This window comes from Rhinolophus ferrumequinum, chromosome 20, assembly GCF_004115265.2.
Source record: "Rhinolophus ferrumequinum isolate MPI-CBG mRhiFer1 chromosome 20, mRhiFer1_v1.p, whole genome shotgun sequence".
Taxonomy (NCBI): domain Eukaryota; kingdom Metazoa; phylum Chordata; class Mammalia; order Chiroptera; family Rhinolophidae; genus Rhinolophus; species Rhinolophus ferrumequinum.
The window spans coordinates 10,405,633-10,423,658 of record NC_046303.1 but is presented as its reverse complement, the minus strand read 5'-3'; the positions used below and the strand labels follow the sequence as shown (position 1 = coordinate 10,423,658).

The following is an 18,026-nucleotide window of genomic DNA, read 5'->3' as shown; positions in this document are numbered from 1 at the left end:
ATTTCCCAGTCGTGTTCCAGTTGCAGAATGTAACCATATTTTTCGTAAATTGGCTCTGAACACCACATGTGATGCCCTTGTGTTAGGTGACAAAACAACACCAAACAAGGTGGTCTCTGCCCTCCAGCAGCTTCCAGACATGCAGGCAGTCGCTAATTAACACAGATGTAATGGCTTAAAATAATACCCATCGACTTCTGGCTTCTAGTATAGCAGGTAAGAACGTTAGAAGTCTTCATGCTATGTTAACAAGTAAAACGCTGATCAAACAAAAATCTAATCTTAAATCCTTCAGAGAACTGAGGTTACAGGGCAAACCACTGACCCCAAAATTGGAGAGGCAGGCAGACACAGAATCACAGCTTACTGGAGCAAAAAACTCTGGGAACCAGTTTCAGGGTAGGACAATAACAGGTATACTATGGTGGTGTTGACACAGGTTGGGCGAGAGGATATAAAGGAAATCCCTGTACTTTCTGCTCAATTCTGTTGTGAACCTAAAACTGCTGTAAAAAAAATTAAGTTTATGAATTTTTTTAAAAAAGTGAGAAAAACACCCATTTATTATCTCACAGGTCTGTAGTTCAGAAATCTCGGTAGATGCGACCGGGTTCTCTGCTTAGGACCTCATCAAGTGCCAGATAAGGCGCGGGCAGGCCTACGCTGTTACTTGAGGGGTCTGGAGAAGAATACGTGGCCGGGGCCATTGCAACAGCTAGCAGAAGTGAGTTCCTTGCGAGTATAGGAGTGAGGTGTCCCATTTCCTTGCTGGCAGTTGGAATTTCCTTGCTGGCATTTCCTTGCATAGATTGATTTCAGCTCTTAGAAGTTACCACATTCTTTGCCATGTGGCCCCTTCATTTTAAAATAAAACCACCAAGTCTTTCTCACATCAAGTCTTTCTCAAGCCCGGAATCTGACTTCCTCTTTGCTATCCGCCAGAAAAACCTGTGGTTTAAAAATGCTCATGTGATATGGTTCTGACCACCCAAATAATCACCTTGTGAAAAGGTCAACTGTGTCTTGTAACAGTCTAATTGTGGGAGTAAAATCCATTATCGTAACAATCCTGTGTATTTAGGCAGGAAACCTGGGGGCAGTTTTACAAGTCTGCCTATGCCAACCGTGAGGACAGGCTGTAGGATACCTTGGTAAAAGGAAGTCTGCTGGATTCTTTTGCCTTCCTGAATAGGAGTGGAGAGTACTAAGACTGAGGGGAGAGATTTGGGGACAGAGATATTTGATTCATCAGCAGTTGGGGAACTGGGGCAGAGGAGGAAGAGTTTGGTTTAAGGTTCTGGGTAAACTAGACAAAGGAGATAGCAGGTCAGGGAGATGACAGGCTGAAGTGGTGGACCACGGAATCTAGGCCAGAAACCTGGAGTGAATAAGGTACAGAAATTAACTTGCAAGGGCTGCAGTGGATGGTGAGATTCCAGTTAAAGCAGGAGGTGGAGGAAGACTTCAGTAGAAGTTTAAGCATTTAAAGCAGGGGTGTCCAAACTACAGCTCGCGGGCCAACTGTGGGCCATGATCCATTGTTAATTGGCCTGCAGCAAAGTCCAAAAATATATTTAGTTTACTTAAATAAACCAGGTGAGGCAATACGTACTTCACCTCGAGTGAGTGGCCCGGCTGTTTGTGTATTTTACCGCATATGGCCCTTGGTGAAAACCGTTGAAAAAAGTTTGGACACCCCTGATTTAAAGCAATGGATCTCTATGGCGGGTCCCCAGACCAACAGCATCCTTTGGAAACTGGGTAGAAATGCAAATCTCCCCAGTTCATCCCAGACCCAGTAAATCAGAAATCCTGAAACTCTAGCAATAGGCCATAGGAATCTGTTTTAACAAGCTCTCTGGGTGATTTTGATGCCCCATAAGTTTGAGAATCATTGATATTATTCTTCCATATTGTACTAGAATATGTTTAACATAAATGGGATTCCAGCAGGATAAATTCCCAGGGGAGGATTTTCTGCTGCATGCCGAGCTAAGATGCTAAGAGTAAATGTAGGCATGGCTGAATTAACTGGCTGTAGGGTTTTCAGAAATAACAAATCCTGGAGATTGCAGTTTGGGCCAATTGTGTTACAGAGAGAAACTTTCTAAGGCCAAGTCTAGGAGCCTTTACTGAAGAGAGCTGAGGAAGCAGCCAGCCTCGCCTGCATGGGTTACTCTAAAGGGGGAGGGGGGAGATCCAAACCCCAGAGAGAGGCAGGATGGTTCCTGGGATCCTGAGTAATGAAAGCAGCAAGAGACCCTCGTGACGGAAGGATCCTTGACCATGAGCAAGCTCTGGCCCCACTTTGGTTCATCAAAGCAGACACCCTTCCCTAGCTGCAGGCCCACCCCAGCCTGCTGAGCTGTCTTGGCTGCAGTGCAATCAAAGCTGGAAGTTCTCAGGCATCTGTGCTTAGGCAACAGGACGAGGGGTATTCTGGGATGTGGGTAGCTGACCGGTATAGTACATTACCTGTATCCTAATTTTTCTGAATCAATCATTCTGGGAATAATAATCATGTGGCAATGGCAATAAGATATAAACAAGTAAAATGCATGATTTTTCATTGTTATTATAGGATATCCAACTCCTCCCTCCACCCCAAAAATAATCAGGCCAGGGGTTATTGCAGCAAGGCCCAACATGCTTTTACACTGTTGAGTTAAATGAAAAACTGTCCCAACAAATGTGTATACTGAGTGTGCCAAAAAAATGTATACACATTTTAAGAAAGAAAAAACTATTACAATTGTAATAATACATACTGATAACAAAAGATCAATACGAGTCGTGTAGACATTTTTTGGCATCTTTGGTATTGAGTATTGCAATTTTTTTTTTTTTTTAAACGGACTCAGCTGTCTATCCCCATTGGAGAGGAACCCAGCCTTTTTTTTTTTTTTTAATTGGGGAACACTGTGTTTCTCCAGGGCCCATCAGCTTCAAGTCGTTGTCCTTCAATCTAGTTGTGGAGGGTGCAGCTCAGCTCCAAGTCCAGTTGCTGTTTTCAATCTTAGTTGCAGGGGGCGCAGCCCACCATCCCATGTGGGAATTGAACCGGCAACCGTGTTGCTGAGAGCTTGCGCTCTAAGCTCTAACCAACTGAGCCATCCAGCTGCCCGGAGTATTACAATTTTAAAACAGTTTTTTCCTTTCTTAAAATGTGTATACATTTTTGGGGCACCCTCTGTAGTATGCTAGCATTTATGTTAAAAAAAAATGTTTCCAATATATAAAATATATTTGGAAGAATTCACAAGAAACTGGTAAAATTAGTAGCCATTGGGGAAGGGAACTGGGAGTTTTCACAATTAAACCTCATGTACCTTTTAAGTTTGGAACACATGCATGTATTACTCAGAAATAAAACAAATACATTTAAAAAATAAATAATGACTTTTTATTATCCTCAACAGCAGAGAAAAGTCAAGGCTGAAGTCTGGGGATTAAGTAGCCTCGCTCTGGAGGGTGACAGCACCTGGAGGAGCGTCCTCGGAGACTCCCTTAGTCCGGCCGCCCTGACTCTTCTGAGGAATCAGAAACCACAGTGCTCAGCAGGGAGGAGGAGCTGAAAGAGCTTTCCGGCCTGAAATCAGCCACTCTCGAGTTAGCACCTGGGACGATATAACTCCCGCTCCTGTGGTCACGTCTTCACTGGAAGGCAGGTGAGTCACATGTGTGACACCAGATGGCCTCCGTCTTGGTGTCACTCCCTCCTCGTCCTCCCTGATCCCACGTGCCTCTGTGCTTTGGCCAGTGTTAGATCTCAGAGACGAGAATGCTGCATGGTCAACAGCCTGTCAGTCCGAGTCTGAACTTTCATTTGACTTGGAGGACTTATGCTTTCGTTTTTTCTTCTTTTTCTTTTCTTTCTTCCTTTTCTTATGCTTTTCTTTCTTCTTCCTTTTCTTGTGTTTCTCCTTACAGTCTGAGGAACTGGAGCTGCTCCCATCTTCGTCGTCTGAGGTGGAATCCTCCAGTAGTTGTTTTAACTGTTGTATCCTAAACATTAAAGATTGGTCAAAGAACATAAACCACAATAACTTCAAATAATCTTTAGACACAAATGTAAGATTCATAGTAAAGGTAAAAAGTCAAAAATAATCACCTCATTAGACACAGTACTTATCTTTATTTTTGCACGTTCCCCCATTCCTGTCCATATGTATGCCTGTTTTGCAGGACTGTAACCAGTGAATAAGCCATTTTGCATTTTTTCATTGTCCTAAATATTTCTGCATGTTTCTATAGTCCTTATGATTATAACTTCTAATAGATACATACTTTCCTAAATTATTCTCCCACTGCTCACGTTCACATTAGGCAACCTACCTCCTCAACAATTGTAACTCAATACCACCAATTTGGGGGGGAAAAACAAAAAACTTTTCTTTTTTGTTCACTGTCTTTATTCATGTCTAGAGTAATTTTTAACAATAGCTCAGATCCCTAAAGACACTGGAGACGATAAACTAAATCATACGAAAGAGAATTAAGCATAGTAGAATCAGACACCACAATGTGAGTTGTCAGCATCAACCATCAGTGGGGTGAGTGGGCCGGGCCAAGCCCCCTGCGTGAAATTTATCCAAGTAGGACCGGCTGATGTGCTCGTTCCCACACACTGGCCTTCTCCGTGATTACTCCTGCCCTCCAAATATGTCACAATTAAAGGACCACGTTTATTAAACCGCGCCTCTAACACTGGAATGGTTTCCAACTTAACATAATTAAAAACTTTAAGAGGGTTTGTTATCAGGACAACCTCACCTTATATCCTTTTCATGTCTTTTATTCTCTCGTATGATGTCATACATGGGATCTTCATGTGCCTTGAGGGTTAGAGAAGGTTCAAGTTAGGTTAGACTTCATGGACCATTAGTTAAATAAAAATTAAATCCCTATATTACTAAAACTAGTCACTTTTTTCGTTTGGTGTAGTTTTTTTGTTCAACATGTTCTAATTGTTCCCAAGAGTCACCATCACTGCAAACTCACTGGGGCTGTAAAAAGGATTTTCCAATTAGAAAAATATAGGATATAATTTAAATATCCTTTATAAGGAAATACACCAATGGTAGAATGAAATACAATTCAAGGTAGAAATAGTGAGGTAATTCTCTTTGTCCTATGTGGATAGATAACTAAGAAATAGTATTAAAAAAAGTGAAGTGTAAGATGATATATAAGAGTGAAACATTTATAGGTACCCAAAAATATATGTTAAGTACCCCAAAGTCTGGAAGTATATGGGAAGTACAGATAATTTAAAATAACTTGAATTATTTAAAAATAAGAATACATTTATAGGAAATGTTATGATACATGAATTATTTCAATTAAAAAAAAGGTTTATTGTAGAAATTTTAGATGTTACCAAAAATTCAACTTAAAAAATTTATTACCTCACTACCCAGGGATAATTACTATTAACATTTGGTCTCTTTCCTTCAATCATTATTCATAATTTATGAAAAATTATAATCATTTTATATATACAACTCTATTGCTTTTCACTTATGTTGTCAGAAACATTTTTTTCTATAACATTACACATTCTTTTAAAATATAATTCTTAATGGCTAAATAATCTGTTACAGTAATTTATGTGGATATGTTGGACGACTATTTCCTATTTTTCTTTAGTTTCCATTTTTTCAATCATATAGTTATGAAAGTTATCCTTGTACATACATAAACAGTTGTGTATATATTGATGTTCTCTTACATCCTTAAGGTAAGTTCTTAGAAGTGGGATTTCTGAGTCAAAAAAAAAAAAAAAAAAAAAAAAGAATGTGTTTAAGGTTTTTGAGATTTATCATCAAACTATGTTCTATAGTATCTATAAAAATTGACATTCCACCTAAAAGTGGAATGATTGATCCAAAAAATTATTTCAGATTATTAAAAAATTAAAACACAGTATTTTAAATATCTAAAAAACTTTGGAGCTTGTCTTTTGACCCCGGTCTGATATATGCTGATAAACTAGTACATCCAGACAGCAGCATATTTCACTTGGCAGAAGCAGTTAACTGAATGGTAAATTACCACCTCTGGGAGCTGACTTTGTTAAAATCAAGTGAGTAAATGATAGCTATATTTTACTGTCATCTAAGAGCATCTATAATGTATATACACACACTTCTAGCTTATAATTTAAAGACATCTATTATTAAATAAAGACTGGAAAAACTAAAACCCTGATTTTAGTTATGAAACATGATTTCTAAGATAAGTTTTAAAAAGTAACTGAATAAATAACAATGTCTGCTTCAGAAAAAGAAGCATTATTCCCATGGTATAAGCAAATAACACTTTAATGATGTTAGTTTTTGTTAATGAACTAATCTATCACATAAATGTAATTTAACAGAGATGTAGTTAATATCCGACACTTTGGCCAAAACACTTCTGGAAATGCATTTTATGTGAACTTACAGTTCGTCAATTACTGCCTGATTCATTGATATTCACTATCTCTGATAAATGTAAATTGACATGGTGGGGTTCTACTTACTACTCTGAACTGTTCTAACTTTTGGTTGCCTTTGATAAAAAAAGGACATTCTTTGTCGCCTGTTCGGTGACCATATCGTTTACAACGCCAACCTAAAAACAAAGAAAAAAGGAAATGTTTCTGTAAGATAACACAGTTTCATTTAATGAAGATAAAGAATCAGTAGGTCATGTTAAAGTTTTTCTTCATTAAACTCCAATTCTAAAAGCAAATGCAATCAGTGAATGATTTATGTAAGATCCTAGAAAATCGGCAGGCAACACATGAGAGATGGTTAGAAATGCAGAGTATTAGGCCCACCTCAGAAATACTGATACGTATTTGAATTTCAAAGGATTTATTGGTGATCTGTAGACATATTAAAGTTTGAGAACCACTGTTCTAGATAACACCACAATCAATAAAATGAATGAAAGTATGTGCAGTATATGTACTTAAGTGTATCTTTGATCATATCTGGGATAAATCCAAGGTTGTGGGGCTTGAGCTTAAATTATTTGGGAGGTAGGAGACTTTTTAGGGAAAAAAAAATATCTTCCCTTGGCAAATTTTACAAAATCATACGACCATATCAACACATTGCTGCAGTCCCTGCAGAACTTTGAAAAGTACAATCAAGGGGCCCTGATGCTTAAATTTCATTTACTTCGTAATAAAACTGGCTCTGGTCCCAACACAAACCCTTGTATTTTCCAAGTCAATGCAAATACCTACAAAACAGTAAGTGAAATGCAACTAACCACCTCACCAAAGAGAGTAGTGGTTTTTAAACTTAAAAAATAAAAGCTGTAGACATCTGGGTAAAGATGGCAGACTAAACACATTTGTCTGCTTTCATCCCCTTAATGAGAGGCCATAAAAATGACAATGAAGAGAATTATTTTCAAAAGGAATAAGCCTGGAAGTACCTCAAGAATGGACAAGTGACAACCTCCATAAATCTGTTTCTCCATAAAAGCATTGAAAGTAGTTGCAAATTTGCCGAAATCAATTCATTTAAAACCCTGGAAATTAACCAAAGGCTTGTGCAATCTGAGGAGCACTAATTCAAGAAAAACTAGTGAACCTTGGTTACCAACATTGGGATTTCTGGAATTTTAACTGTACCTACTCGCAACCCTCTCTTCAGCACTTCCACGAGTCTTGAAAAGCAGCAGCCTTGCAGCTATGACAGCTGTGAAAAGCAGCAGTCTCACACCCACCGAAGGGGGAAGACTGGGGTTTTGAGCGGCTCAAAAAGCCCTAACCCCAGCTGAAAATTGACATATATCTTTTGACTCCCCAAAAACTTAACTAGTAATAACAGCCTACTGTCGACTGGAAACTTTACCGATAACATAAACTGTTGATTAACACATATTTTGTATGTTATATGTTATTACATACTGTATTCTTAGAATAAAATAAAATTTAAAAAAATTGTAAAATATATTTACAGTATTGAAAAAAATTCGTAAGTGGACCTGCACAGTTCAAACCTGTGTTGGGGTTCTATTTACTACTCTGAACAGTTCTAATTTTTTAAAAATTGTGGTAAAATACAGGCACACCTCGGAGATATTGTGGGTTCGGTTCCAGACCACCACAATAAAGCAAGTGTCACAATAAAGCGAATTGTAACCTTTTTGCTGGTGGAGGGTCTTGCCTTCAATTTATAAAAAATGCAACATCTGTGAAGTACATTAAAATGAGGTCTGTCTGTACATATAACATAAAATTTACCATCACTACCATCCATCTCCATAACTCTTTTCATTTTGTGAAGCTGAAACTCTATTCCCATTAAATAATTCCCCGTTCCCCACCCCATCCCAATGAATAAGCAGCAATCAGTTCTACTTTCTGTCTCTATGATGCTGATGACCCTAAATACTTCATATAAGAGAAATCGTACAGTATTTGTCTTTTTGTGACTGGCTAATTTCACTTAGCATACTGCCCTCAAGCAAGGTTCGTCCATGTTGTAGCATATGTAAGAATTTCCTTCCTTTTTAAGGCTGACTATTCCATTATATGTATACACCACATTTTGTCTATCCACTCACTTGTTGATGGACGCTTTTGTTGCTTCTACCTTTTGGCTAGTGAATGAATAATGCTGCTAGCACAGTGTACGAAGATCTCTTCAAGACCCTACTTTCAATTCTTTTGGATATATACCCAGAAATGAAATGCACATGGTAATTCTATTTCTAAGTTTTTGAGGAACCACAATACTTTACCCCATAGTAGCTGTACCATTTTACTAGGGTTTCCAGGCAGGAATTCCTGCCAGTTCTCATGAATTTTTTTCGCTTTCCTGTTCCCGAATCCCAGAAAAGTTGGTCGGGAAATCGGGAAAATCGGCTCCTTGAACCTAGGTGGTTGGTTGGTAGTATCGGCTGTCACTTTGTGGAAACGATTCATCGTGGAGAACAGAAAACAGTTTATATTTCCGGATTCGGGAATGGGAAAGCAAAAAAAATTCCTGAGAACAGGAGGGAATTCCCGTCTGGAAACCCTACATTTTACATTCCCATCAACACTACACAAAGGTTCCAATTTCTCCACATCCTTGCCAACACCTATTTTTTTTGATAGTCGCCATCCTAATGGGTGTGAAGTGGTATCTCGTTGTGCTTTTAATTTGCATTTCCCTCATGCTTAGGGATGTTGACCATCTTTTCATATGGGTTCATTAGTCATTTGTATCTATATTGTCTTTGGAGAAATGTCTACTCAAGTCCTTTGCCAAATTTTATTCGGGTTATTTCTTTATTGTTAAGAGTTATCTATACATTCTGGGTATAGTCCTTTATCAGATACATGACTTGCAAATATTTTCTCCCATTCTGTTGGTTGCCTTTTTACTCTATCGATTAACTTCTTTTATTCACAGAATTTTTTATTTTTCATGAAGTCAAATTGGTCTATTTATTCTTTTGTTTCCAGTGCCTTTGCTTTTTTTATCCAAGAAATCACTGCCAAATCCAATTTTGTGCAGCTTTGCCCTATGTTTTCTTCTAAGAGTTTTATAGTTTTAGGTCTTACAGTTATGTTCATGATCCATTTAGACTTAATTTTTGTATATGGTTTCAGATATAGGTCCAACTTCATTCTTTTGCATGTGGATATCAGTTTTCCCAGCACCATTTGTTGAAGAGTGTCCTTTCTCCGTTTAATGGTCATGGCACTCGTCAAAAATCATTAGACCACATAAGTAAGGATCTGTATCTGTGCTCTCTATTCTGTTCCATTATCTATATGTCTGTCTTTATGCTGGTACCACACTGTTTTCATTACTGTAGCTTTGTAGTAAGTTTTGAAATCAGGAAGTATAAGTCCTCCAGCTTTGTTCTCTTTTTCCAAGATTCTTGTGGCTATTTGGGGTCCGTTGAGATTCCATATGAATTTTAGGATGGGTTTTTCTATTTCTGCAAAAAAATGCTATTGGGATTTTTATAGTAATGGTATTGAATCTGGAGATCACTTTGGGTAGTATTGACATCTTAACAACACTGAGTCTTCCAATCCGTGAATATGGGATGTGTAGCCAGTTATTGATGTCATCTTTAATTAGTTTTAACAACGTTTTGTAGTTTTCATTGTATAAGTCTTTCATTTCCTTGGTTAATTCCTAAGTATTTTATTCTTTTTGATGCTATTGTAAATGGACTCATTTTTGTAAGTTCCTTTTCAGATTGTTCATTGTCAGTGTATAGAAATGCAACTGACTTGTGTGTGTTAACTTTTGTATCCTACTACTTGGCCAAATTCATTTATTAGCTCCAACAGATTTTTTTGTAGCATCTTTAGGGTTCTCTACTATAAGATCATATCAAGGAAACTGATTTTTAACCTAGCATTCTAAACCCTGGGAAATTAATAAATCTGTAAAATAAAGATATTTCCAGTAAATTAAGGTCTTAAATATTTTATCTACTATAAACCCATTTTAAAAGAAGCTGTGGGAGACTGCACTCCACCGTAACAAGAGACTATAACGACAAAGACGATGGTTCAACATACAGGAAAGAGGAGATCTGAGACAGGAAGAGACTAAGAAGCTGCAGAATGATGGTGTCTTACGTCAGCTCAGGCTGCCGTAACAAAATGTACACTGGGTGGCTTAAATAACAGAAATGTATTTTCTCACAATGCTGGATACGGGAAGTCCAAGGTCTGGGTGCCAGCATCTGATGAGTGCTCGCTTCCTGGCTTGCAGACAGTTGTGTCCTCACACAGTGGAGAGAGAGAACAAGCTCTCTGGTTTCTCTTCTTTTAAAAGAAACTATTCACATCATGAGAGCCACCCTCATTACTTCATCTAATCCTAATTACTTCCCAAAGACCTCATCTCCAAATCTCCAAATACTATCCCATTGGGGATTGGGGATTGGGGCTTCAGTATAGAATTGCGGGGGGAGGGAGGGGCGCAAGACCATAAACCTTCAATCAATTCATACATAGTGAAGGGCAGCCCCTGGATGATAAGCATGGGAGCAACCACCTCCAGAAAGATGAAATCGGTAGAATACCTTAAGTACTTGAAGGTCAAGATTCAAGCCTGGGAAAAATTTGGGGTTGAATTAGAAGTCAGTACATGGAAATCAAAAGTAATAATAACAACAGAGCAAAACACACATGCACACAGAGAAACAAACAAAAACAAGACAACTGTTAATTCTGGGGGGAGTGAGACCATTATTCAGGATACATGAAAGTAAAAGTAATCAGTGTACTGATTATGATTCAGCTCTGAATCTAACCATAAGAAACACCAAAATTATCAAACGAAAATTATGATAAAACTATTCTTGGGAAGATAAAATATAGTAAGAGTCCATGTGTGGTCAGAGAAGGAGAGAGCTAAATTTTCATCTTCCACTGAACAAGATATGTCAACAGATAAAACCTAAATCTGAAAAATCAATATAATACAAGCTTGATCTTTAGACCTAAGAAGATAAAGATCAAAATAACCAACTAAATGAGCTTCAATGGGAATGGAGAAAGAGACCAGGAACTGCTATTTTAATTATGTGCATGATTAATCTCTACAAACAAATGTCTTTAAAAGGCAGCCGGACTCTTTCTTCAGATGGCATTTTACGCTGAGGGAGGTGTTGCTGCGCTGGGGGGTGGGGGCTGTGCGCGCGGCTCTGCCTGCTCCAGACTCACCTTTGTGGCCCGTAGGTCCTCTGAGTTTACCTGGATCAAACTCCAGTACTGATGCAGGGTGACTGAGGCAAGACCCAAAGGGACCTGCCCTCCAAGGCACCCCTTATCTCCTGGGCATTTCTGCCATGGAAGATCCTTTTCCTTACGGGAATGTTACTAAAGAGTATGTACTCACTCCAGAGGCAGCTAGTGCTGTGGAAAGACCACTGCACTCGCGTCAGAAGCCCCGGAGCCAAAGCTTTGCTCTGCCTCTTACCTCAGACCACGTACTGACACGTGCACGTCGGCTTCCGTGTCGATAAAACACATCACACCACAACTTGAACAGCGCTGTGGTGAGAAGGACTTAAATCAGAGATCAGTGCGCTTTGTACATTGTGGGATGTGACCTGTGTGTATTCGGGCATGTTACTTGACGCTCTTCTACACTCACACTGCATCACTTTGACTTCCTTCCCCAGAGGCATCCAAAGTCCTCTGGTTGGCGCGTGAGCCAGAAATTCCCTGGCATGCTCATTGCCTGGTACATCCGGTATACAGTCTTCTGGCTTCGTCTCATCTTCCTACAAAAGGAAACAGCGTGTCAACAATGTGGCCACAGCACTGGCGTCCTCTCCCACCTGCTTCAGAACACAGCATCGCCTGCTTTCTCGTGGGCTGGAGATCCCAAGGTCATCAGTAGTTACCCGCTCAAGAACTAGAAAGACAAATGAGACCTGACAGAAAAAACGGAAATCAATGTACCAGGAGAACTGTACCACAAACACGAACTAGCTGTTCTTAAAGTTACGAGTGTTGGTCACACAGAAATGATTTGTGAGCTCCAAATTCTAAGACACAAAAAGTGTTCTGCTAATTTCAAAGCTTTGTGGAATGAGGCAAAGTATAAAATTAAACAAGTAAGGTTTCCTGGAATAATAACAATAGCATGTTAAATTCAAATGGATGATTATACTTGAAGGCCACGGTGTCATGTTTTATAATCTCTCACACGCTGCATTTATGAAATGCTGGGTTTTTCACATTTTGATTTGTTTTCAAATTTCCGTGAATATTAAATTTATAATGAAAAAAATTTGTTTCAAATCTTTGTTTTAAATTGAAAAGTACCGAAAAGGAAGCTTTGGCCGTGAACTGCCCCTCTAAGTCTCACTCCTGCAGGGGGACACTGACATGGGCGGGGTGCAGGAGGAGGGGCTCTGCACAGGGGGGGCGGGGCTGGATGAGCTGCAGGTCCCCCAAGTCTGCTCCTCTCTGAGCTGATGACATTCAAGGAACGGGCATCAGGAGAGTCAGTCAGCCTGGGGCGGCAGAGCTTTGAGAAGATGCTGTCACAAGTGAGAGAGAAGGGGGGTGATGGCTGAGGAGGAGAACCGGTGGGCCTGCCAGGGTTTCTTAGGGAACAGTCACAGCTGATTAAGTTTCTACAAAGGCACAGGCTTGTGACAAAGCCCGAAGTGTATGAATGGCATCTGAGGAAGAAACAGGGTTATCGTAACGGGAGGCTCAAAACCTTATGGAACTGTTTCATACCAAGTTAACGAGTCTGAACACTGAGTCGCATACATCTAAGGGAATACCCAAAAGGACAAACTTCACACTGACCTTGATAAGCCCAGGAGGAGGTTTTTCATAACTAGAAAGAAAGAAAAAAATCATCAACCACGTTAATAGGAACATAACACATTTTGATGAGCAAAAAGCAACTGCAGGCTAAAATAAAAAGGGTATATTTAGTAAAAACTTAAAACTATATTATACCTAGGGCCGGCCTGGTGGCTCAGGCGGTTAGAGCTCTGTGCGCCTAACTTCTAAGGCTGCCGGTTCGATTCCCACATGGGCCAGTAGGCTCTCAACCACGAGGTTGCCAGTTCAATTCCTCGAGTCCCGCAAGGGATGGTGGGCTCTGCCCCCTGCAACTAAGATTGAACACGGCACCTTGAGCTGAGCTGCCGCTGAGCTCCCGGATGGCTCAGTTGGTTGGAGCGCGTCCTCTCAACCACAAGGTTGCCGGTTCGATTCCTCGACTCCCGCAAGGGAAGGTGGGCTGCGCCCCCTGCAACTAACAACAGCAAGTGGACCTGGAGGTGAGCTGTGCCCTCCACAACTAAGATTGAAAGGACAACAACTTGACTTGGAAAAAAGTCCTGGAAGTACACACCGTTCCCCAATAAAGTCCTGTTCCCCTTCCCCAATAAAATCTTAAAAAAATAAAAAAAAAAAAACTATATTATACCTAAAACAGTTAATAAAATAGGTCCAGCACTCGAGAGCACATATAAATAGGAGGCTGCTATTCCACGTCCCGCTGAGATCTAGAACCTAAGTTCACTGAAATAATAACTAACTTGGTGTCTTAGCTCAATGATTTAATTTTTGCAAGAAAGGAAAGCAAGAGATTGCAGCGAAAATGTGAAGTAAGAAGACCCAGGAGTTCCAGACTGTTACAGTTTTCAAGTTGTTTACGCAGCATAACTTCCATTTAACACTGAAGAAACTCATGGGCAGGGAGTCGGGGAGGACTGAGAGATAAGCTCTAACAGGGCTGGGGGCAGGGTGGGGGGAAGAGCCTGTGGTAGGCGAAGGAGTGAAGGTGATCTGTCCCCTAGGCTCCACCTCCCATTTCTCTGTCCCAATTCAAGATCCTCCGCCCCACTGCCCACAGAGTGAGCCGTCCAGCTGTGAGCTGCCTTCTGCTCCTCTGCTCTCTGACCACCCCCCATGCCGGTACTGGCTTTGCTGGACTCTGGGAGCAGGACCCCGCACAGTACAATGTCTGCACGACAGGTTGACCGACTGTCAACCTACATATGAATGACTGTAGGAATGTACTCCCCCTTGACCCACCAAGCTCTCAGACCCCCAGCGCCCTGAGGATGTAAATCATGCCTATGCTCCCATTTCATTTCGCACTTCCCATCACTGCCAGCGATGCCGGAAAAGGCTTCTGCATTCCACAGCCGGAAAATCAGCACCAAAGGCTCACGTTCGTTTTTAAGTATTTATACACTATTGGCTAATAAACACACAGCATGGGTGTTTGGCTTTCATTGGGAATGGCCAGGGGACCAAAAAGTACATATGAAGAATGATAAAAAGACACAGGACAAGGTCTGTTCATCCCAGGTCGATTCAGTGCCTCCACAGGGAACTTTTTACTGAGGACATCTGGGCACTGCAGTTGTTTACAGTTGTGTCTTGGCTCTAGAAACATGGAAATGTGGGAGCTTCACCATTGCTGCACCCAGATGGTGAGAGCAGGGCTGACTAATTTTCCAAGCTTTAAAAAATGAAATGTTACCTTTATCACCAGAAAAACATTAATGAGTACAAGTGAATTAGACATTAATACGGGACAATCTCCGTAGAGTTTTTGAAAAAGGAGAAAGGGAGCAAAACAAAACAGTGTACTTGGTATGCTTCTATTTGTGCGATGGGGAAAGAAGACTGTACTCATATGTGGCCATACGCACACACACCGCATATGTATAGTACAGATGATCTCTGGAAAGATACCCAGGAAACTGGTTCCATGCTCTGCCTGACAGCAGATGGAGAGGCCAGGGCTGCAGATGCCAGCAAAGCGGGGGCCTGTATCCTGCAGCCACTGCCCTGAGGTGACATTCAGCTCAAGGGCCACAACGAAAACAGCAGGCCGGGCTCCAAAGCAATGCACTTTGTGTCACAACTCCCAAAAGGTTCATAATGAAGCATTTTAACCCTGTGAAGAAATTTCCTTACGTGATTGTCTTAGCACTTGAAACAAACGATTTGTTAAATGAGTGAACATCAAACTTTAAAAAGTTTGCCTTCTAAAGCTAATACAGAATGACCGAAAAGTGGAAGGTCATTAATCCAACCTCCTACCTGATGTTTACAAATCTCCTTTAAACCTACCCTTCTCCCCCTAGTGGCTATCTGGACTCCCCTTGGATCCTCTGGAGCTGGGGAGCAAGCACAGTGCCCCCGAAGTCCGGCCATGCTCACCGGCAAGAGTATGTCTCTGGTCCTAATATTTCTCTTTGACGTGGAATCGGCCTCTTAGTAGCTTCCAGCCTCACGTCAGGACTGAGGAGAGCACGTCCACACTCTTCATCTGACAGCCACCTTTCCAGTAGGTGGGGATCAGTCCCTTACCCCACTGTTTCTTCTCTCATTTACCACGCTAACGTTACAGGGCTGGGTTTTCTCTTCCCTCATCAACAGAAGATGGAAAGATTGCACCGACTTCACAGTGAGCCCTGTGACCTGAAAACCGTGCAAGGCCTGGGACCAAAGCACTCAGCTGCACTTCTCGTGTATTCAGTCCCCAAATCCCGACCGAACGCCTGCTAAGTGCCTTAGCGCCGCACAGAGCCCGCACCAAACTCCGACGCCTCCGCGCGAGGACTCAAACCCTGGCTCCCCACCTCGGGAAGCGCCCCCCACCCCGCGTGCGCCCCGGGGCGCCTCGGGGGCGGAGCCTGCGCTCCCTCCCGGCCTAGGCGGCTCCTGGGCGCCCGGGACGCCGACCTTCCCTCCCGCAGGGGTGACGGCTGCATGGCGAGTGCGCGCGCCGCTCGGGATCGGTAACCGGCAGCCGGGCCCAGCAGCCCACTCGTGGGTCTCCGAGGACCGCACTTAATGCGACCACACGGCGCCCGTTCCTCGCGGGAGACGGGGGGCGGGGACTCACAAGGACTCCAGGTGCTTGAGCTGCTGCAGCTGCTGCGCGTCATGCCGCCGCCGCTTCTGCTCCCGGCGCCGCTGCAGCTCTTGCTCCGCCGGTTCCCGCGCCCGCCTCGCGGCTCCGGCCCCCTCGTCGTCGCGCCCCCGCCGGGACGACATCGCGGCCGGCGCGGCTGTGGCGGCGGCCAACACGGCACTTCCTCCGCGCTGCGCCCGCCCGGCCCCGCAGCGCCCCCTCCCGCCGTCGCCCCGAGGACTGCCTGTCCCCGCCTCCCTGTCGCCCGGCCGGCGGGTGCCGGAGGTCGGAGCACGCCCCCTGGCGGCGGCGGACGGCTGAGGATTCCGGCTGAGGAACCTGGAGCTCTTCCTGTCGCCCCCCGACTTGGCGCCCAGGTCTCCAGCCCAGGGAACCTGATAGAGTACCATGTCAGATCCTAATACGAGAAGGGTGTTTTGATCAGAGCTAAGTATTAGCGTCAGTGGAAAGTTGTGTCTCCTACAGTAAATCCACAACTCGACACTGATTTAAAATTTGGTATCTTATGACTTTAGTTGTTGTGGCAAATTGTATTATGCAAGTTGGCTGCAATAAGGTTTCCCATCTCACTTGTTTTCTACAAATGACCTTGACATTCCTCCTATGGAGAGGTGGGTGGGGTCTTTGCCACTTCCTTTGAATTTAGACCAACCTTAGTGATTTGCTTGGAACCAGTAGAAAGCAGTGGAAGGGATGCGTCATCATTTTTGAGATTGGGTCAGAAAAGGTCATGTAGCTTCCACTTGGTTCTTTTGAAATATTCCTTCCTGAAGAAGCCTTCAGGGAGGTAAACTAGTCAAGCCATCATGGTGTGAGGAGGCCCAAACTAACTCAAGAAGAGAGATCACATGAAGAGGCCCTGAGACTCAATGAAGAGAGAGATGTCAGGCCAGAGCCCACTGCCTAAACACCCCCCACCCTGCTCAGACGACTCCTTAGTGCTTGCCCTAGATAAATCTAAGTGGTTCACATCCATCAAGCTGGACCAGAGTAGTTCCTCCCCTCCTGGGGAGCCTGTTTCTGGCCAAAATATGCCCCTAAAGAAAAAGAAAAGAAGGAGAAGATAAAAAGAAAAGATACCAAACATTCTTCAGCCACAACCAGTGACTTTATAGCAAGCAAGCAAATAATCTGAAAACCTTAGGATTACTTCTATGCAGAAACCATTTGAGTTGGGTTTCTCATACTTGCAATTGAAAGAGTCTTGACTGATTGAAATATTTGCTTAACACAGTGATTTGATCTCTCAGCAAGAAGACCCAGGAATTGACAATTCCATTTTAGCAAGTATTAGTCAAGACTCTTGAAAACAACAGACCAAAATTAAAATCAAGCAGTTTTAAGAAAAATAATAAAATTAATAAAGGAATTTGTCTCACATATGTGAAATGTCATGGGGTAGAACTTCAGGAATGGTTGTATCTAGGTGCTGAAATATTATAGTTAATAATTTCTTTTTGTCTCAGCTTCACTTTCCTTTGTATTGCTTCATTCTCATGTAGGTTCTCCCATTGTGGGGGCAAAGATGGCCAACAACTTAGCAGTTCCAGCTGGAAGAAAACCTTTCTCAGTACCAGTTATGCTTCCATGTATTGTACTCTTTGGCTTAGCAAGGGGTCGTGTAGCTGTCATGGAAAC

At 42.2% G+C, this 18,026-nt stretch overlaps 1 protein-coding gene across 1 annotated transcript; it reads right to left on the bottom strand.

Moving 5' to 3' along the window:
• Positions 1–3,386: 3,386 nt before the first annotated feature.
• Positions 3,387–16,525, bottom strand: LOC117012274 (retinitis pigmentosa 9 protein). The gene is made up of 6 exons (XM_033088339.1): positions 16,359–16,525; positions 13,289–13,319; positions 12,117–12,246; positions 6,524–6,615; positions 4,774–4,835; positions 3,387–4,005 (listed from the first exon to the last, which is right to left on the bottom strand). The coding sequence occupies exons 1-6, from the start codon at positions 16,508–16,510 to the stop codon at positions 3,804–3,806; spliced, it is 669 nt and encodes a 222-aa protein (XP_032944230.1). The 5' UTR covers positions 16,511–16,525; the 3' UTR covers positions 3,387–3,803.
• Positions 16,526–18,026: the final 1,501 nt, after the last annotated feature.